The sequence below is a fragment of the Mus caroli genome, unplaced genomic scaffold (assembly GCF_978045245.1).
Source record: "Mus caroli unplaced genomic scaffold, Mus_caroli_1 scaffold_5, whole genome shotgun sequence".
Taxonomy (NCBI): domain Eukaryota; kingdom Metazoa; phylum Chordata; class Mammalia; order Rodentia; family Muridae; genus Mus; species Mus caroli.
The window spans coordinates 7,500,591-7,522,442 of NW_028227260.1; the positions used below are offsets into that span (position 1 = coordinate 7,500,591).

General features: G+C 41.4%; 1 protein-coding gene across 2 annotated transcripts in view; it reads right to left on the minus strand.

Moving 5' to 3' along the window:
- Nucleotides 1–800: 800 nt before the first annotated feature.
- Nucleotides 801–21,852, minus strand: part of Vegfd (vascular endothelial growth factor D) — a 30,246-nt gene continuing 9,194 nt past the window's right edge. The window contains exons 2-7 of one of the 2 annotated variants that reach the window (XM_021153978.3): nt 18,048–18,273; nt 12,167–12,357; nt 9,360–9,508; nt 7,577–7,677; nt 2,767–2,962; nt 801–1,409 (exon numbers count right to left, since the gene is read on the minus strand). In XM_021153978.3, the coding sequence (XP_021009637.1) occupies nt 1,286–1,409; nt 2,767–2,962; nt 7,577–7,677; nt 9,360–9,508; nt 12,167–12,357; nt 18,048–18,273 (987 nt within the window). In that variant the 3' untranslated portion in view covers nt 801–1,285. The remainder of the gene's footprint in view (nt 1,410–2,766; nt 2,963–7,576; nt 7,678–9,359; nt 9,509–12,166; nt 12,358–18,047; nt 18,274–21,852) is intronic. The other variant, XM_085837914.1, reaches the window with a different exon arrangement.

Below are 21,852 nucleotides of genomic sequence, written 5' to 3' on the forward strand. Positions count from 1 at the left end.
TGCACATGGTGTGTAAGATTTGTGGTAGCTCAAAATGACCACAGTTGTAAAAAAAAAAAAAATTAAGTAAATGTCAAGATGTTCTTTCCCCAGAATTGACCTCTGGTCCTTAAGTTTACTCACTAAGAGATAAATCTGATTGTTTAGAAAAGCCCACACAATATCTCCGGTCCTTAACTTTGCCCCCTTAATGCGGTTAAAGGTTAACTAATGATAAACTGCCAGCCCTAAACTGTGACTGAAAACTGCTCTTAAAAATGTATAAAAGATGTGTGCTTTAGCTATTTGTGGTCGCTTCCATCCCGATTTCAGGACGACCCCAGCATGCTAGATCAATAAACCTCTTGCATTTTGCATCCATCTCCATCTCTTTGTCTATGTGAGTGGGACATCCCGGATGTAAGGCTTTTGGGGTCTTACAGGTGCACAATCATACATGCAAGCAACACACACACACACACACACACACACACTTTTTTTTTCAAATCCCAGGTGGTGGGGAAATATTAACATTGTTAGGCTCCTCTCCATAAAAGGAGGATGGTCAAGTTCAATGTGTTCAGTTTATTCACACACCACAGAGTGCTTCCCAGAACCCCTGTGTTACCCTTGTTTAGAATGATAAACCTGATTGGAGATCTGCCTTGGCTTCCCAAAACCAAGGTCTAGTTTCAGTCTATTTATGTGTTCCCTGAACCTCCCACTTCTAGCTTCCCTTTGGTCTTAAAAATATTTCCCATTAGCATGAAATGTGGAGGAAGAGCACAATAAATAACGCTGACTTCTGTGGGCTGCATAACAATGTTTATTTCCTTTAAATACATTTACATATAAAACATCAGGCAGTGCTTCAGTAAACCTAAAAAGTACAAGTGGAATGGGAATTGCATCAGTCAGTGCTGATCATACAAATGAAATTGCGCATAAGAAAGAAGCACAATGACTCATGAGCATTGCCCTTGGACTTTGCCAGCCCGAGGAACCAATTGAGTGGCACCTACTACTGTGTTTCAGGCAACCTTTTCTTATTCATCAAAACAAGGGGCTCCTCAGACCCCTTCCTTTCTGAGTGCTGATGGCGCAAAGGCATCTGAAGCTACAAGTCATTTGTCAGTGAACCGGGAAATCCCCCAGCTGCCATTGCATGGAAATGTGGCTTTACCATGACACTAGGTCAAATCAATTTTTCTAACACCTGGGGGTAGTGGGCAACAGTGACAGCAACTTGACAAAGCAGCAAGCTGTTTAAAATGACAGGGATGGGGGAACTTGGAAGGAAGTTGAATCAAGGGTTCTCCTGGCTGTGGAGCCCCTGGGCCCTTGTCGCCTTTGGAAAGCGCCAGTGCTTTCCACAGGCTGGCTTTCTACTTGCACATGTTCTGGTGTGAAAAGGACATCTGTCCTCACAGCTGTTGTGAAAGAAAGTAAAGATGAGACTTTAGAAGCAAGGATCAACTTCAAATATGGCATTATGTTCTGATTTCATTTCATTGTTCTCAAAGAAAAATTTCCAGACATGTATGTAAAGCATAAATGCAATATTCTATGTGGGCACTATACTGGCTGAGGTTTCAGCCCTAACAAAGATGTTGATATCACCTCCCGTGAAGCTTGGGGGCACAGCAGAAGAAGAACTGGGGAAAATGTAAGAATCAAAAGATGGAGAGAAGGATGAGCAAACACCCATCTTATAGGTATGCTGCAGACTTTGCAAGCAGGAACTGTGATGATCTGCCCTAGGCCTACACAAGGCCAAACTTCTCAACAGTTAATTATGCATTTTGGAGGGGGGGCTCATTGGGGGTGGAGGCAATGAGCTGTAGGCTACTGGTAGAATCTGGAAGATGAGGGAGTCACTTTCTTTAGTTGTGGTCCTATTGGTGGATGAGCCCAACAAGCTCCGATAGCTAGTTCCAAACCTGTGCTCACACATATGGCCCCGGCTGCATTTATTGGATCATAAAACAATGGGAAAGATGAGCAAGGAGGAAATGAGTTGACAGGAATAGGCTAGGGTTGAGAGTGTAGGAATAAAGGTAATTAGAAACACATTTTATACCTGTATGAAATTGTCAAGGAACAAATTGAATTAATTTCTAAAAAAATCTTTTGGGATAGCATTGGAAATGTAAATGAGGAAAATACCTAATAAAAAATATTAAAAAAAAAATCAGTGGTTAGTTTGGGTAGATTTGGAAACTGATCAAAATCCAATCAATGGCTTCCAAAGGTTATAGTCATCCATAAGTTTCTTGCCTACAGAGAGAGAAAGAGGGAGAGGGAAAGTTTCTTGCCTACAAAGAGAGAAAGAGGGAGAGGGAGAGGGAAAGGGGGGAGGGGAGGGGAGGGGAGGGGAGAGGGAGGGGCAGGGAGAGAGAGAGAGAGAGAGAGAGAGAGAGAGAGAGAGAGAGAGAGAGAGAGAGAGAGAGAGAGAGAGAGAGAGAGGAAACTCCCTTAACCCTGTTGTTTAAATGTCAGTGACTTCTTTTATTCCTGCTCATGATAGTGTAATGGCAGGCATGGCAGTACAGGTCTATAATTCGTGAGACCCTGTTTTGAAACAAAGCAATTTAATCATCACTCTATAGATATACTTCCACATATTTCTTAGATGCCAAACGTCTGTGTTCCTTTTTTTTTTTTTTTTTTTTTTTAATAAGAGTGTGCTTGGGCTCTGAGAGAATAGAGCCTGAACAGTTCAGATTAGTATGTCCTTTAAATGTCATCAGTAAACCAAGTTAAGGGGAAAGCGAAAAGACCATTGACCTGCAGGTGTCTGGGTGAAAAATCTTGTGCTTTTGGCAGCAGCTCTCCAGACTTTCTTTGCATTCAAAGCAACTGCAGTTTTCTGGGTGCTGAATGAGATCTGCTGGACATGGTGCTTTACAGACGCACTCACAGCGATCTTCATCAAATGTCATGTGGGGTCCACAGAGAGCGGGTTCCTGGAGGTAAGAGTGGTCTAAAAGAAACAGGAAAGTGATGATCCAAATTAATTGCAAGTTGTCCATCTTCCCAGTAAAACTTGGACCCTCCCAGTCTCCTTGTCTATAAGTTTTTTAACCTTAATATTTCCACAGGGTGAAAAAGATCCATCTGTGATTTTTATAACATCAGCATAGAACTCATGTGTTTTCTTAGGTTTTGAATTTAAAAAATACCATATGCTGAATGTTTCTGACAGATTTTTATGGTAGTGACTGACCAGTTAAAAATATAAACTTCTGTGCTGGAGAGATTGCTCAAGGGTTAAGAGAACTCCCTACTCCAGCAGAGGACTCAGGTTTGGTTCTTAACAACCACATGGCAATTTAAAACTGCCCATAACTGAAATCTAGGGGTGGGGGTTGGGAGTGGAGGGTGGCTGTTGCATTCTTCTGGCCTGCACAGGCATTTCGTGCACACCATGTAAAAGCAATGCAGGCAAAAACACTCATACACATGAAATAAAAATAAATCTATCTATCTACCTATCTATCTATCTATCTATCTATCTATATCTATATCTATATCTATCTATCTATCTAGCCTATTAAGCCAGCCAGTAATGACAAGCTAGCAAGATATAGGCTGCCTATAAGTATGAACGCAGTCCTCTCCAGTATTTTAAAAGTGTGGGAACCAGAAGTACTAATGCTGTAGAAATGTTTTTCTCAGAATTTCCAGATAACTAATGATGCATTCCCTCACCTTAGATCACCACACTTGTAAGAAACATATAAAGGTAACAATGAACTGTGGTCCGATCTTGATCAGTAAACTGAAATACACTGCAAAAAGAGTAAGAGACAGGCTAGGAGGCATGGCTTTCTTGGTAGAGAATGCTTGCTTAGAGTCCATGAGAAGTTTTGGGCTCAGTCTCCAGTGGCTCCTAAACTGGGTGTGGTGACACATGATTGTAATTTTAGCACTCACTCCAGAGGTAGAGGCAGAAGGATTGAAAGTCCAAGGTCATCCTCCACTACATATTGAATTTAAGGCTAGACTGGAACTCCTAAGAGTCTGTCTCCATCAGAAAGCAAAAGCAAACAATTAGTGGAGATGGTGAAAATTTTGGAAGCCCGCGCACTTTTCATCTCAGCATTCATGCAGGTTTTGGAAGAAAATGAATATCTCTTCCCTAAACCTGTTTCTTGTTCAGTTAGCCTCATTTGGGGGCTGGCACCATTGTCTACTAGATCATGTAGTCAGTTTTTCCACCCTGTCCCTTGTTCATGCCCTCTCTTCTCCATGACACTGCCTCGGCCACAATTCACCCAGTACCTGGTATTTCTTGTGTTTGTGGCTGCCGCTCACATCACAACCACAGTGTGCATCCCTTCAGTCTTTCCCTCACATGACTATCAAATGCAAACCTAATCCCTATCACCACCAAAGCTTTAAATGTATTTTTATTTTTATTTATTTATTTTTTTTGAAACAAGGTCTTATTATGTAGCCCTGGCTATTCCTGGGTCTTTCTATGTAGACCAGGCTGGCCTTGAACTCATAGAGATCCACCTGTTTCTGTTTCCTCAGTGCTGTGATTAAAGATGTGAGCCACCATGCCTGGCCACGCTTGAAGTGTCTTAAATCTTCCTCCACACACAAAAGGCTAAATTTTACATCAGGATATAAAAGATCTTCCATGATCTTGACCCTAAAAAAACTTTCATACTAATTCTTAGCCCTCTCTTATCCACCCTCTGCCCCTGCCACCTCACCCCAAAATGGCAATCTCTCATGATCCAGTCTCCTGGTTTTGACTGCTCTTTAATTGGCACATATTTAGAGAGAGTCCATTTTGAATCTCATGAATCTCATGACCAGGACATAGATGAGCTACATATGTTATAAATCCCTGAGGCAATTGTCAATGTAGGGCAAGACAAGGAAGGCTTGATAACTGAAAAACAGTCAAGGGTTCATATTGAGCACAAGGTGGCAGCAAAGACTCACAAGAAAACTCTCTATTGGCCCCACAGAGTAGTTTAGGTGGAACACAATCCTGAGGAGTTCAGCACGGTATGTGGCAGAAGCAGAACATAGGTCCTTAGCAAGTTAAGGGAACAGAGACTGGATGCAGGAGAACTAGGTTAAACAGCAACTAGACACCTCGAAGTATTACATATTGGTGTTCATACCTAGGGACATCGACTCTGGTTTACCAATGTGTCCTGTCCTCAGCCTTGTTCCATTCACTACTATTATTATGTCTTATTCATTACAGCAATGAAACTGAGTTGGACTTGCATCAACTGCATTCATTTGGAGAATAGATGACTGTAGACAAGGAACTTAGCTCAAGATCTTTGTATGCAGAAAAGGTGTTTAGTACACAGAAAGTAATGTGTCATGGGCAGAATGGGACCACTGGAGAAGCAGATGGGAACTTTGGCACATGAGAATGTTAGGAGTGGTGAGAACTAGAAGTAAATGAGCTGCAATCCACACCCTCCTTCCTCACCTCCACCACTGTTACAGCTTCTGCCAAAGGTTCCCTGCCCTATGTTCTGCTCAAAGCAACTCACTCTCTTCCACACAGTTGCTGGCTGGATCTTTCTACATTCCCAACAGGTGTTACCACTGTCTTTCTTGAAGCATTTGGGTGGTTTTCATTTGTCCAAAAGATCACACCGAGGCTCTTTCACTCCAGTCATACAAGTATCCCCAGCTTCATCCCTTCAAATCTACTCCTTTCCCTCAGTATGTATGTGTGCCCATAGTATGGTTAACCTTCATTGTTGACTTTACTGGATTCTAGTACTTTCACCTCTTGGTGTGCCTATGAGCATACTACCAGAGAAGATGAATTGAGGAAGACCCACTGTAAACGTGGGCTGGGCAGTCAGACTGAATAGGAGGGAGGGGAACTGGAAATGCTGATAGATAGGAACTTGTCTGCTTCCTGGCTGTAGATACAAAGTGATCAGCACTGCTCCTGCTGCCAGACCATTCCCAGCATGATGAACTGTTCTGTATCAAAGTGAAAGGCAAAATGAGCCCTCCGTCCCTCCCTCCCTCCCCCCTTCTTCATTCCTTCTTTTTTCCTCTCCACTGCTTTTGTCAGATATGTTATTACAGCACCTAAAAAGTAACCAATGTGTTCCCCCACTAACCTTTTCCAGCATGGGGTTTTTGCTTTCTCACCTAAGCCCTGCTCAGAGCACATCTCTCTTTCCATCCTCAATGTATAAACCTACCTAGTGAGTCTTCCCCAGGAATTAACATCCCCCTGAAAGAAGATGCCCCATCCAGGTTATGACCCCTCCTCAAGTCTGTAGGGCCCAACCTGTTTATTTGAGGTGTCCCCCCAGGGAACTCCTTGGCTTCGACTCCTCGCAGGATTGGCTGATGGTGATTTAGCAACTGCATTGTGTCATGCTGCCTCAATTGTCACCCTTTACTTTGTTGTGTCTGTGTCCAAACTATATGTGTGTGAGCCTTTGGCTACATAACTTCAAAAATATTTTACCTCCCATCCTAGTTTGAGCTCTTACAATGGTGCCGAGAACCAGAACATGAGGACAAGAGCAGTAAGAGCTTGTCATTTCATCTGTATGACAGATTCCTTGGCTCCGGATCCTTGCTATTCTTGCTAGGAGATCAGAGTTTAAAACAAGCAAGGTTCACGTTGCATGGTCCCCTGTGATAGTTTTCAGTGGAACCATGCCACATGTGTGGAAATAAATTTAAAAAAAGAGTAAACCATCATGTTTGTTCAACCATATGTTCATCCCAGGATTCAGAGCTTTAACAGATCGGGAGACAGAATGACAGGCTAGCAATTCCCTATTTGGCTTAGCCCAGGAGCATGATGTGTTCCAATTACAGACAAATGTTTCCACGTGTCCTCCTTCTTTCCTTTATTTTTTCCCAGAGTATTGGCTTGCTTTCCGATGGCGCAGTTGAAAGAAACCAAGTTCCAAATGACCTATGTGTTTCACCCCAAAGTAGTTTTCATTAGAGTATAACACCTGCTTTAGGGGGCTTTGTCCACTTTGTACTTTTCTTTGAGAATGAACAGCAGAGGGAACAGAGAAGGCTCTAAAATCCAACCACTTCTGGCACTGTTATCTGTGTGAGAGTGAGGAAATTACTAGATATCTCAGGGTAGACACTGTGTGCTTTATCCTGTGTGTAAAGAGGGATGATCATGAGTTGTCGTGAACATTGTGGGATGTTGTGCCTTGATCGAGACGCTTGATCCTCAGTTGTCTGGGGGAGGTTATGGAACCTTTAGGAGGCGAGGCCTTTCTGGAGGAAGTACGTCACTAGAGGTGGGCTTTGGAGGGTTATAGCCTTACCCTAGCTCCTGTTTTCTCTTTGCTTCCTGTGTGCAGATGAAATGTGACCAGTCAGTTTCCTGCTCCTGACGCCCTGCCTGCCTGTTCACATACCTTCCCCACTATGATGGGTTACCCTCAAAGCATGAGTCAAAATAAGCTCTTCCTTCTGGAAGTTGCTTTTGGCCACAATATTTTATCAAAACCACAGATAAGTAACTAATACACGTGGTCATAGTGAATGCTCAGCCATGCTAAATGCTGTATTCCTTCTATCAGTATGGTTACTACTTCACTACTGCCATCCTTACCTTCTGTCCCAGGCAGTGGAGTCTCGTCTTGCAAAACACATTTACATTTGGTGTTATCCCACAGCATGTCAATAGGACAGAGTTTCTTGGAATGGGGACATCTAGGAAAAGAAAGTAAAGAACCCGATTTAAAAGTTTTTCAGAGTAACCCTACTTTGGCAATATTAAGTCATTCTTAATATTTGATATCTAATAATCTAAACATTCTGTGTGGAGCATGTTAGTGCTTTCAAATTTTGTTTCAAAGAGTTATACAGGAGAACAAATGTTTGCCTCTCACGGCATGGTGACTGTGAAGAAATTACAGCTGTGCGAGAACAGTTGTAAAGACCTTAACTTTGGGGCTAAAGAGCCGGTTCAGCAGCTCAGAATGAGTACTGTTCTTCCAGGGGGCCTGAGTTCAGTTCTCAAGACCCATGTGGATCGGCTCACAACCACCTAGAATCCCTACTCTACATGATCCAGCACTTTCTCCTGGACTCCAATGGCACGTGCACAGATGTGCAGACCCACACACATGCATACATAGACACAAACATAAACAAAAGAAAATATGCCCAATGGAGAAGCTAGAGAAAGTACCCAAGGAGCTAAAGGGATCTGCAACCCTATAGTTGGAACAACATGATGAACTAACCAGTACCCCGGAGCTCTTGTCTCTAGCTGCATATGTATCGAAAGATGGCCTAGTCGGCCATCACTGGAAAGAGAGGCCCATTGGACTTGCAAACTTTATATGCCCCAATATAGGGGAATGCCAGGGCCAAAAGAATGGGAATGGGAGGGTAGGGAAGTGGAGGGCGGTATGGGGGACTTTTGGGATAGCATTGGAAATGTAATTGAGGAAAATATGTAATAAAAAAAACAGTGGAAAAAAAAAAGAAAATATGGAGCTTATTTTATATTTAGAAATGACATCTTATGACATAATAATTCTATAGTTATAAATATTCTATTAGGGAAACTTTAGAAACTAAACTTGAATTTATGAGAGTCACTGCTTGCACAGGAGTGAGGGGAGACATGGTAGCTATGAGGCTGGAGCAGTTTTACAGTGCATTTGGCCACTCATTCTAAGAACAAAGGTGTTGGGCCAATGTGGCAGCACATCTTAAATCCCAGCACTCAAGAAGCACAGGCAGAGTTCAAGGGCAGCCTGGTCTACAGAGTGAGTTTCAGTTCAGCCAGGGGTACAAAGTGAGATCCTGTCTCAAAAATTCAAAATAAAAAACAAACATACAAAAAAAAAACCCCCACAGTAAAACCCTAAAGGTGTCTGAAACTAAACATGCCGTGTTCATAATCCTCAAGGTTTTGGGTCCTACTGTAATATAGATTTAGCACCTAGTAAAAAAAAATAATGTGTTCGTCAAATACTATGAATAGATCTGGTTTTGCAATCAGAAGGTGAAAAAATTTAATGAAGAGAATGTAATTTTTGTAACTTTACTTATATTATTTCTATTTGTGTCTTCAACATTTTTATTAGTGTATATTGTAAAAAAAAATAATGGTTTTCACCATACCATATTCATGCATGCATAAAATATACTTCACCTTCATTTTTCTCCTCTCTTTTCCCCTCTGCCTCCTCCTCTTAATCTGCTTCCTTTCCCTAAAAACTCCCCTTCTACTTTCATGTCTTTTTGTTTTTTAATGCTCCATAAAACAGAAAATATGCAACATATGTCTTTCTGAGGATGCCTCTATAATGGGTAAAGGAATGTACATACAGTTTTGTCAAAAGCAAGAACAGACATTATCAAGTCCAGGAAATGCTTACTGATCTTCTTCTGGGATCTGAATGGATCTTCTGATAATTGAGTAAGGATGGCGGGGGCCCGTGGGCAAGCACTTACAACCCGTATGGTTGGCAATTTTAACAGGCACTAACTCAGGCACTGATGTCAGAGGCACTGATATCTCAAAGAGCTACAGCAAAGAAAGAGAACCATGATGTAAATTTTATTGTATACTTTTCTCAGTTTCCACCATCTGCATTTTTGCCCTTATCCTTTATGGTAATGACTTCAGCAAAGTTATTCATGAGCAATAGAGTGAGTCATTGTAAGCGGTTTGGAATGCTGGGAGTCAGGAGACAAGGGGCCTTATCCAGCTTGGTCTTCTAAGTGTTTTCCAAATCTGTTCTTTTCACTATCATTCGTGTTCTTTAAAATCTCTGCTCTCTGCTCTTGTTTTTAAAATTGAATATAAATTGTAAGTATAAACAAAATAAAACCTTTGGTGGTTCTTTGGGACTTGGGTGGATTTTATTGTTATTTAAACTACTTACTCATCCCTTCCCAAACCATTTCTATTGATGACAGACAATTTCCTACCTCCTGGCATTGAGCTTGGCCATAAAACTTGTTTTGGCCAATAAGATGTTAGCTGACACGACATAGTACAAATTGGGACTGTGCATGCTTTGTGAGATTTATTATGTCTTGCTTATGGTAAAGCCATGAAATGGATATAGTCTGTAAGCCATGCTAGTCCAAGGGAGGACATACGAAGCAGGTTGGACTCATATAGCACCTTGGAGAATTTTGAACCTCAGATACACAAGAGAGAATAACTTAAAGCCCCTGAGTTTTAGGGCATTTGCTATAAAAGTATTGTGTAGCTAAATTGGGACCATATCCAGACAGATAATTATAGCTAGTATGCTTATTTCTATGTTCCTATACACCTGCTCTTTTGTACACACTTGATGATTAATTTATTTATCACTTGTAAAACTCATTATATTTGGGGGCCCTGGAGAGATGGCTCAGTAGTTAAAAGCACTTGCTGCTCCTGCAGAAGACCCTGTTTTAGTTCCCAGCACCCATATCAAGTGGCTTACAACACAGGTAACTTCAGCTCCAGGAGATCTCGTGCCATCTTCTGACTGTCACAGGCACTGCATTCATGTAGCAGACACATACAGTATAAATAAAAATTAAAAAAAATAATTTAAAAAGCATTATATTTATTCATGATCCCTTACATGACAGATAAAGAGATACCCAAAGAGCACACACAAGTTTCAAGAGTGTTTTCATGAAGTGTAGATGAACTTGAGCTTGATTTTGAGACATTGGCCACTCAATCATCATTCCATGCAGTTCGATTTACTTTGGTTCTAATAGGTAGTTGATCACATGGTCTGTACCTTTAAGGTAGAAAGTGCCAAACTGCACACGCATGGCTATTTGGAATAAACAAAAATCCCCGCTGTACACTTACATTTGAATAAATTCATTCATATGAATCACTTGTTGAGTGCCTCAGTCAAAACAAAGCAATCAACTATCTACTAAGTGGAAACAATTCATTCAGGTTGTGTTTATTTGGACCTTCCGTCATGTCATGAAAACAAGAACAAGTAAGGGTGTTTTTCAGCATAAATGTCACGTTCTTGCACAACTCTTCAGTTATTTATACTTCAGGGAATAACACGATCGGGATTTGAACCCTCTTATATTATGCAAGCATGGCCTTACTAACAGTTGATTGTAGCCATACTTACATCATTGTTTCTAATTATCAAATAGGAGGGGTCAGATTTCTGAGTTCCACAATTCTCCAAAAGGGTTTAGACAAAAATAATGCTCCAGTGTCAAGGACAGTTTAGATGGTAGGGAATGCAAAATTAAGAAAACTTTACCCTAGTAACAAAACAAATGGGCATTTAGAACATTCCTTGGCATGCATGTATTTGGCACCTATATAATTGTCTTCTACACGACCACGAGGAGCCAAGCAAATGCTAGATAAGTTGTATTAACATGTGAGGAATTTGAAACAGAGGGCCAACAGGAATGTGGCTTGATTACAGTGTTTTGAGAATGCATTCACTACACTTTACAAGAAGATGATAGCTACAGAAAGGAACACTTAGCTTAGCTACAGGGCAAAAGGTGATGTGATTGATACACTTTATTTCTCTCATGAACACTGCAGGATGCTTTCCAAAGTCTTGTGCTGCCTATTGTTCCTTTGTTCCCCATGCTACCCCAGCGATCGATGGAGATATCTTCTCTCCTCCCTTCCCTGTTGGGCTGTGAGCCTGCAGCCACTAGCTCTCATGACTGCTTGCTTTGCCTCTCAAAGAGCCCGCTTCCATTCCATGCCATGCTAATGGTTGGCAACTGCCAATTGAGAAGTCCTCTACCATTCTCCCTGTGTTCCTTTGTCTGCTCCCTCCTTCAGCCTCTTTAGTTTTAGAGTGAGAGCACACCCCTTCCTCTTAGCTGGTCCTTCTCACGTTCACCTTTCAAGAACCTTTTCTCAGTTACTCCAAGTAAACGAAATACATCAAAACAGCTGTGTGAGATGGATGGCACAGCTTCCTTCCTTCTTTTTGACACCCTGTTATGTAATGTCCATATGTACTAATTCTTGATACTACAGCATTAGGTAGATGATATCTGTTGAGACTGTGCCATCTTGGATATTGTGTTACCTCCCTGAGCCTGTTTCTTTGTTTGCAAAGGAGGATAAGATATCCTGTGTGTTTGTTTGGGGGAATTAAATGAGGTTGAGCACATGAAGTATTTAGTGCTGGGCAGCAAGGTTAGAGACAGCATCTTCATTTCCTCATACCTGTTTGGAGATGTAGGAGGTGCTTGTGTTCATACACATCACACCCTCTTCGTTGCAGCAGCCTCCACACCGGAAGACATTTACACAGGGGGGCTTGAAGAATGTGTTGGTTGTCTTCCCCAGCTCACTGGCGACTTCTATGCATGTCTCTCTAGGGCTGCATTGGGTCCTCTGCCATTCTTCATCTATAACTACAGGAATAACATTCATTGGGGCCAGTAGGCAAAATGGCCCTGACATGCTTTTCATGACGCTCCCTCAACCCAACTCATTCTTTTGTACTTGTTTATTTTACTAGGTGGACATTTAAACATGTCTTTTAGAAATGTTTTTATTTTATTTTATTTTATTTTATTTCATTTTATTTTATGTGTATGGGTGTTTTGCCTGCATGTATGTGTACCATGTGTGTGGTTGGTGCCTTTGTAGTTTAGAGAAGGGCATTGGATCCCTTGCAACAAGCCACTATATGGGAACTGAACCTAGGTCCTATTCAAGAGTGGCAAGTGATCTTAACCACTGAGACACCTTTCTAAGCCTTAGATGGATATTTTTCTCCATCCTTTAGACAAAGATTTGTTTAAAAAAATGTAAAAGTAAAACCTCTATATTTTTCCATTGATACCATGACTTCATAAGATATTTTCCCCCTTAGGGGAGAGCAGTATACCTTGCATATAAAGGGTGACTAATAAGGAAGTCAGTGGAATAAGGTGAAGACAAAAAGTATGAGTGGCGTTTATCAAGAAACAGACAGGCTACCGCTGGATAGCACTTCTGCTATCTGAAGCCGGGTAGGAATGGTTTTAAAATGAATATCTGCTCTCTGCTTACGTAAGTGCCCTGAGACTTGGCAAACACATGAGTGGACATTCCATGGGGATTATTTTTTTTTTCTCAAATCAGACTTTGCAGGTCTGAAACCATCTGATAGTTTACAGAAGATGATGAGATAAGCCCTTTCATTTTAACAGAAGGAACAGCTCCATGACCATAGCTAATTTGAGGGGAACCAGAAAAAACCCGAAATACATTTCTGGAAATAAAAAGAGAAACAAAGGGCTGAGGAGATGGCCTTGTGGGAAAAGTGCTGGCTGCACAAATGAGAGGACCTTAGTCCAGATCCTGAAAACTCACATAAAGAGCGAGGCACATTGATGTACTGTGGTCCCAGTGCTGGGAAAGCAGAGACACGTGGCCCTTTGGGACCCGCTGAGTTCCAATGAGAGAGTCTTTCTTTCTTTCTTTCTTTCTTTCTTTCTTTCTTTCTTTCTTTCTTTCTTTCTTTCAAGACTTATTTATTTATTATATGTAAGTACACTGAAGCTGTCTCCAGACACTCCAGAAGAGGGCTCCAGATCTCGTTATGGATGGCTGTGAGCCAGGATGTGGTTGCTGGGATTTGAACTTAGGACCTTGGGAAGAATAGTCGGTGCTCTTAACCACTGAGCCATCCCAAGAGAGCCTATTTCTAAAACTAAATTGGAGAATGACAACTAAAGAAGATACTCAGCATTGATCTCTGACCTTCACATGCACAAACAGTGACGCATTTGCATCTGTATGCATGTGTACATATACATGTACCACACACCTCCAAGCAAAGAATACGTATTTTTCTTGTATAGCTTTGTTTCATTTTCTCTTGCCATTTTTTTCCTTTATTTTGAGACAGGGTCCCAGCTGGCCTGGAACTTGCCATGTAGATCAGACTGGTAGCCTAGAATTCAGAGAGATCCACCTGCCTCTGTCTCTTGAGTGCTGAAACTAAAGGTGTGCACCATCATGTCTGGTGTTCACCATTTTTAAAATACTTATTTTATTTGAATTCTCTCTCTCTCTCTCTCTGTGTGTGTGTGTGTGTGTGTGTGTGTGAGAGAGAGAGAGAGAGAGAGAGAGAGAGAGAGAGAGAGAGAGAGAAGACTGAGAGGGAGAGGCAGAGACAGAAAGAGAGAGACAGAGACAGAGGGGGGGAAGAGGGAGAGGGAGAGACAGAGACAGAGGGGGGGAAGAGGGAGAGGGAGAGACAGAGACAGAGAAAGATAGAGACAAACAGAGAGAGACAGAGAGGGAGAGGGAGAGGGAGAGGGAGAGGGAGAGGGAGAGGGAGAGGGAGAGGGAGAGGGAGAGGGAGAGGGAGAGGGAGAGGGAGAGGGAGAGGGAGAGGGAGAGGGAGAGGGAGAGGGAGAGGGAGAGGGAGAGGGAGAGGGAGAGGGAGAGGGAGAGGGAGAGGGAGAGGGAGAGATCAGATGCCTGCAAATATCAGAGGTGTTAAATTCTCTAGAGCTGGATTTAGGGCAGTACTGATCTGCCTGATGTGGGTGCTGAGAACCCACTTTGGGTCCTCTGCAAGAGCAGTACCTGCTCATAACAGGTGAGCCCTCTCCAGCCCCACTCTCATCATTTTTTAAGTTAGATTTTGACTCTTAATGTGGTGTGTAGCCTCCCTACATGTTTGAGGGAGCAGGGGGAGTTTCTTTCAGCTTGTCACAGATAGAAATGCAGACTATGTCATCCTAGGAGTATGTTGAAAACCTTTTGTAGTATGCAGCTTTAACACTGACCCTTGGTGACCCCCAGTTCTGGTGACTATGCCCTGTGCAATCTCCCCTCCTTTTGTGTGCTGATGAGAATGAGTGATTGGCGTTTTGTGAAGAGAACACAGCAAAGCAGAATGCCACCTAGGTGCTTAGGTTGAAACTATTTTCTGACTCTGTTTCTCTCTTGTCCCCACCTCTCTTTACCCTCTCTTCTCACTGCCCCACTTCTTTTCTCACCAAGGGCCACTTTATTTAAAAATCATTTTATTTTTAATTATGCATATGTGTGTGTGTGTGAGGTGGTGCACATATGTGTAGGGGTGGGGTGCACATTCGTTCAGAGCCCTCAGATACTGGAAGAGGTTAACAAATACCCTGGGAGCTGGAGTTCTGAGTGGTTGTAAGCCCACCCTACATAGGTACTAGGAACTAAACTTAAGTTATCTTCTAGAGCAGTATGTGCTTTTAATCTCCACACTACCTGTCCAGCCTGAAAGTCATTTCTGAAGCTACCTCAAACTGAGGGCTGCCCCTGGCCAAAAGCCAGTGAAGAAAGGAGCCCTTCACAGTCCAAGTGCCTGTGAAGAACTTAATCTTACAAACAACTGAATGAACTTGCAAGGACATTGAGATGATCAGAACCCAGACCAAGAAGCCTTGACTGTAGCCTCCAGAGAGACCTTGAATCAAAAGAAAACAAACCAAACCAAACCAAACCAAACAATCATCTTGGCAATTCTTGTATTTCAAATCCACAAAAGCATGAAGCTAAAAATATCTGTTTTACAAGTGGGGTAATACCTGAAAAACTCTTTCTGTACACTATCTTTAAAAATGTGCATTGATGGACCTGGAGAGATGGCTCAGAAGAGTATTGGCTGCTCCTCCAAAGGACCCATATTTTGTTCCCAGCATGCATATGGCTGCTCACGTCTCAACTCCAGCTCTAGTGGATCTGATGCCCTCTTCTGGCTTCCATTGGGTACTGCACACATGTGGTGCACAGACATACACACCAGCAAAATACCCATACAAACACACAATATAAAATGAACATTTTAAAATTTCTGATGATAAAGATTTATCCTCAGGCTATATTTAATTATTTAATTAAATATTACTGGGGTGCTATTTCAATTGCTACTACTAGTCGTAAATCTTTGACAGAGGGAGTAACTTATGAAAATATCCCTTGTTTCTAATGCTATTTAAATGTTACTTTCCACTTGCTTTTTCTCTTTAAAGTTCTAAGTTTTAAAAGTTGGAGAAGATTACAATCAAAATCTCATGCAGTTATGACCAGTGGCACTGACTAAGGTTTCCTAAGGCCAGTGTTCTTTACTACTGCCTAGGGAATTACCCTGAAATCTATGACAGGGGGTAGATAACAAACCATAATTGGTGTAACACACTTATTTGATTCTCCATTGCTTGTAACTTCATGAATAGCTTCAGATAATCCTCCATATAATTAGGAGAGAAAGCATGGAGACTGCGAATTCTCCAATTTTTATGGCATCTTCCTTATAAAATGTCCACCTGGCTGACTTTAAAAAATTTTTATAGTAAAAATTGTCTCCACAACTCATCTGTACATACCCCTCAGACCTTCAGAGCAGTAATCTAGTCAAAGCCTGTGATCTCCAGATGTGGTTGTTTTTTGTGAAGTCCATGTAAAATCACAACATGAATGAACAACTAGACCCTCAAAGCTCTGACTGTGGTTCCCAGTGTCTCATCACACTTGTCACACAATCCCACGCATGAGCACAAAGAACCTTCTTCCCACTTACACTGCTGTGGGATTCCTTCAACTACATATAACTTTTCCCATAGTCAAATCCTATGATATATATATATGTGTGTGTGTGTGTGTGTGTGTGTGTGTGTGTGTGTGTGTGTGGTGTAATTACAAAGAATCTATTATTCTTTAACAAACAGGAGAAACAAAGATATCTATTTAAAAAAGGATGCTTGGCTTAAGGATCAACTGAAATTAAACAATAGATGTACTCATGTACTATGAAATCATATTTATATCTTTAAGACTAAGAGTAACAATGGCACTAGTTTCTTGGGTTGTTTTGATATGTCATCAGAGAGGTAAAGGCATAGTTAAGGTCACACAACTTGATGCTAAAACAGTTCACTCATTGTGGCACAGTATATATAAATAGTTGCTTTGTAAAGAGTCTGTTTCTCAGTCTGGATGTCATTAAAGTGGTATAAGTGTGCACCACACATCCATCCCCACCCCTACTCCAGGAAACAATTTAGAAGTATAATGGCCCCTTGGTGTCTATGGAAGACTGGTTCCAGGACACTTTACAGACACTAAAAGCTTTGAGTTACCAAGTCCCTTATATAACGTGGGCTAGAATTTGTAAATAGTCCACCTACACCTTTCTGTACATTTGAAATCATGTCTAGATAACTTCCAGTAACCAATAAAATGTATACACCCCATATGAATAGTTGTTTCAGTACGTTGTATGCCAAGAAAAGGTCTGCATCTGCTCAGTACACAAGCACTTCCCTAAGGATGTGTGACTGGCTGAACCCATGGTGTGTGGGTAGTGGGGCAGAACCTGAGGATACAGACGCTGACTGGATGTTATTTTCTACTTGTAAGCTTTGATGATTTCGTGTCAAGAAATGTCTTTGTTGTTTTCTGAGTAACCACTAGCATACCTTACCTTTCAACTTCACCCTTTTCACGTTTAAATAAAAAACTCAAGATTTTGAAGAGAAAAAAAATCTATGGCTGAACTGTTGGTTTTTTTCTCTCTGTCAGCATAGCAATTAAAAGCTCCTTTTTGCTAAATATCTGAGGTTCTTTTGCTCTTAAGTGAACATGTATTTTCTCCTTACTAAAATCAGTCTTTCTGTATTTGCTTTGTCCTCAAATTTCTGAGCTAAATTTATTTTGATAATTTGCATGTCCTTGTGTTAGGTGTAGATATAAAAATCATATTAAGTATACTTCTTTGTGGAGTAGACACTTAAAAAAAATCAGAATTCTTGAGCTGACAAGATGGTTCAGTGGCTAAATGTGCTTGCTGCCAAGCCTGAAGACCTGTGTTAGAATCCTGTTCCACAAGATGGAAGGGGAGAACTGATTCCTGCAGTGACTGGTTTGTTTATGTTTTATTACACCTTTTTCTTTATGGAGGGCATGTGTGGATGCCTGAGACCCATTCCCAACTTTTTTCAATGAAGCATTTTGTCACAAAGTCAAAGCCCTTTTGTGCCCCACTGATGCATAACTACCCTGCTCAAACTTTTGGGAGAACTTGGCTATGTGATAAAGACAAAATATACCACTCTCCCCATGCACCTACCTTTTAGTGTTTCAGTGTCATAGAAAGTTGCCGCAAATCTGGTGGAGCGATGGGATGCTGAGCGTGCGTCCATACTGGCAAGATTTTTGAGCTTCAACCGGCATCGCCACAGCTTCCAGTCCTCAGAGTGCGCAATTTGCAGCAACTCCTCCAAACTAGAAGCCGCTCGGATCTGTTGTTCAGATCGTTCCAACATGGACCGGGATGATCGCTCAAAAGAAAAATCCTAATTAAGAGTGAGTTACAAAGATATCTTGATAACCATGATTGCTAACAATTGAAACTATAGAGCATCTGAAAAGAAACTAGTTAAGGTTATTCTGATGTAGACCTGTGTCTGGAGAAAAAAAATCGTTGTCTAATGGTGTCCTTTGACATGAAGGATCTACTTCCTTACTTCCAGAGCCTCTGCACATTGTTTTATTCAGAAAAAAAAAAAAGATGCATTATAGAATTGAGGTAAAGTTTTTGTGGTATTAGTCACATAAACCCAAAATTCAATGACCAACGCCCTTAGAATCCAGGAGAAAACATAGACACAGTAAGGCCATGTGAAGATGGAGATGAAGTGATGAAGCCACAACTCAGGGATTGCCTACAGCCACCAGAAGCAGACGAGGTAATGTTCATGCCAAGAGAGTTGACACTTTGATTTGGGGGGTTTTGTTGTTCTGAGCTACCAAATTTATGGTACTTTGCAGTACAGCAGTCACAGAAAAGCTATAGACTCTTCTATTATACTAATTTTGTGACAACAGCCACTGATTTCCTTGTTTATGCTGAAGTCTCACTGCTTCTCTTCAGTTGCGTCTGACTTGCAATGGCTAATACAGTGCAACTAGACTAGACCGGTATATTCGTGGGGGTTCCAAGTCAAGAAAAGGTTTTTTAACATGTAACTTCTTGTTCAAAAGTAGGGGCTTGGTTATATGAAATAATGAAACATACATACAATTATATATTATGCCATCAAAACCATCAAAACCAATGGAGCCTATTTCCTACTGGAGTTTCCCACTCTCCCAAGCACTGGGGATCAGTCTTTGGGCCTTGTGTATGCTGGGGAGGTACTTTGCAACTAAGCTATCTCTCAAGTTCTGGAGCTGAGTTCTTGATCACCTGTCTTCCCCAGTCTCACATCTATCAGTCCTGCAGCTTTAACTTCATGGTTCCATTGTTTATCAGCATTTTCTACTTAGATTGCCTTACATGTTTGTTTACCATTTTTCTTAACATTTATAGTTCATGAACTAAAAAAGTCTCAAAGCACATTATCTTCAAGGTTATGCCTTTTGTTGTTGTTGGTGGTGGTGATGGTGGTGGTGGTGGTGTTCTTGTTTTGAGGCAAGTTCTTATTATGCAGCCAAGGTTGGTCTGGAAATTGTGATCCTCCTGTCTCAGCTTCTAGAGTCCTGACATCTGAGGCGTGTGTGACTGTACCTGGCTAAAGCTACCTTAGCCATTTTACCTAAATCCAGATGGGAGTATACACATGCATATATGTATATTTTTGCCTGAGATAGGAGAGTATTAACTATACCTGTAAGCTGTAGGAAATGTGTTAGTTGGGCCCAGTATGGAGAGATTAAAAAGACTACCATCTGAAACAGGTGAGCCACAGGTAGCCATGTGGCTCTGTAGAGAGCAAGATTGCCTCAGCAGCTCAGGGAGATTATCTTGGTGGTTTCTCATATCCCTCCACAGTTGGAAACAAGGACGTTTTTTGTCAAGGGAGAGCAGGAATCTTAAAGAGCACAGTTGGGGTACGTGAGCAGGTTGCTGAACTTGAGTAGCATGGCTCAGCTTCTTTAGTTGAGAACCCTGTAGACAAAACTGAACACTTGCTCATTTCCATGACAACTGTTACACATGATGATCCTAATTTGTCAATGGCCTCTTTGCCTGACCATTCACCTCCTCTTTCTAGTTCTATGGAAAAGCTACCTCACATCTATTCAATCTTCAAGATAAAAGGTTTGACAGCATTGCTTCAGTAAGCTAGTGAAAAAGGCCAACAGATACTTTACAAAAAGATTATTAAGTTGGGCTCAGTGTATGTATGTGTCTGTGTGTGCACATGTGCATGCTCATGCGCAGTTATGTGTGTAACAATAATTATAGAAGAAGAGATCATGAATTTAAGGAGGAGGGGAGAGTCAGAAGGAATTGGATGGAGGAAAGGGAGAGGTGAAAATAATAAATGTACAAGTACTCATGTATGAACCCCCTCTAAAATTTTAGATGAAAAATTATTAAATTGTACTTTGATGAAAGAATTTTCATTTATGGAGGTAAAATTTCATCCAATACCATCCTTGGATAAAGCTGATATATGGCTTTGTACTTCTTACAGGTCTCAATTCAATTTCAGGTTCTTTTCTTCTTTTTAAGCCTATGCTAAAAAACCTTAGGATGAGGTAGCAATCCTGCAGACTGAATTAAAATATTAAATGATGTGAAGACTAAATATCTCCTATGACTTGTTTCTTTGTAAAACCACAACATTGACTTTCATACTCAAAGCTATTGAAAGCCTTCTTAGTCTGCTAACTGAAACCTAGTATGAAATAACTCAGAAATTGAAAACAGTCACTTTATAATTCTAAATGGAAACACTAACGACTCAAAAAAAAAAAAGCAAGTAATTTATCTAGGGCATACATTTGGGAAGCGTTGAAAATGGATCTCTTTCTAATCGGCATTCTACACTGGTGGATATTTGTGTAATCAACTTTATGTTATCCACATGTGTATGAGAAAACTCAACATCAAAGTGTAACTATCGTCCCAAACACACACGTAAACCTTGGATTGCAGTGGTTTTCATTGCTGAACTTTTGCCAAATGAGTTGCTCTTTATTTCTTCCAGTTCTCTGATACAAGTGCTAATCAAATCTAAACTGATTAAAATCAACCAGCAAGATGAGAGGCCGAGAGACAGCATTCCCAGGTCTCTGCTTCTTACTAGAGTGGCTGCCTTGGTTCTGTAATTAGTTCAAGACTGTTAAGATTCTCCTCCTAAATAACAAATCATTCTCTGATGTTTTTTAGCTCCAACAACCAGTTTTTAAAGCACGGGGTTGAAGGTCTCTGCAATGCTACTTTGTCATCTTATACATATTACTATACACAGAGCAAAGCTGGTTCTAGAGATCTAAGTGGTTACCTAGGTCACTAAGAAATGGCCACACTGCTGATTGCTTTACTCATTCCCTCTTGGGAAGGATTTGGAGCAGAAGTTCCTAGATTTGCTTTCACCTTGAATTCATGTGGAGGAAAGCTTTTAAAAATACTGATGAATTGACCTTATTATCAAAGTCCTATTTTACAGGTTTGGACCACAGTTTCAAAAGGAAAAAAGAGCCCCTGACACAGCCTGGAAGACCAGAACCCTGAGGTTGGAAAGTCCAGTGACTTAGGATAAAAAATGATATTCTGCTGTACTCATAGATTGATCCCTAGCCTAATTGTCATCAGAGAGGTTTCTCCCAGCAATCAATAGAAACATGTGCAGAGACTACAGAGCACTGTTCCAGAGTCACAGTTACCCGCGCAGCGCCAGAAGGACAAGAGCCACCGGTTCACACCACACATGAATGGGGCAGGAGGGGGCGCGGCCGGGGAGGACGGAGACTGGGGCTGGGCTCCGCCCGGGCACGCCTAACCTTCACCAGCACCGAATGGACTTGGAGAGAATCCAGTGAGCGGCGAGCACACAGGCTTCTGGACACATGTGGGTGGTACTTAGTTGCTCAATCCGCAGGGAGCGAGGAGGTTGGGGCGGGGGGGGCGGGGCAGAAAAGAC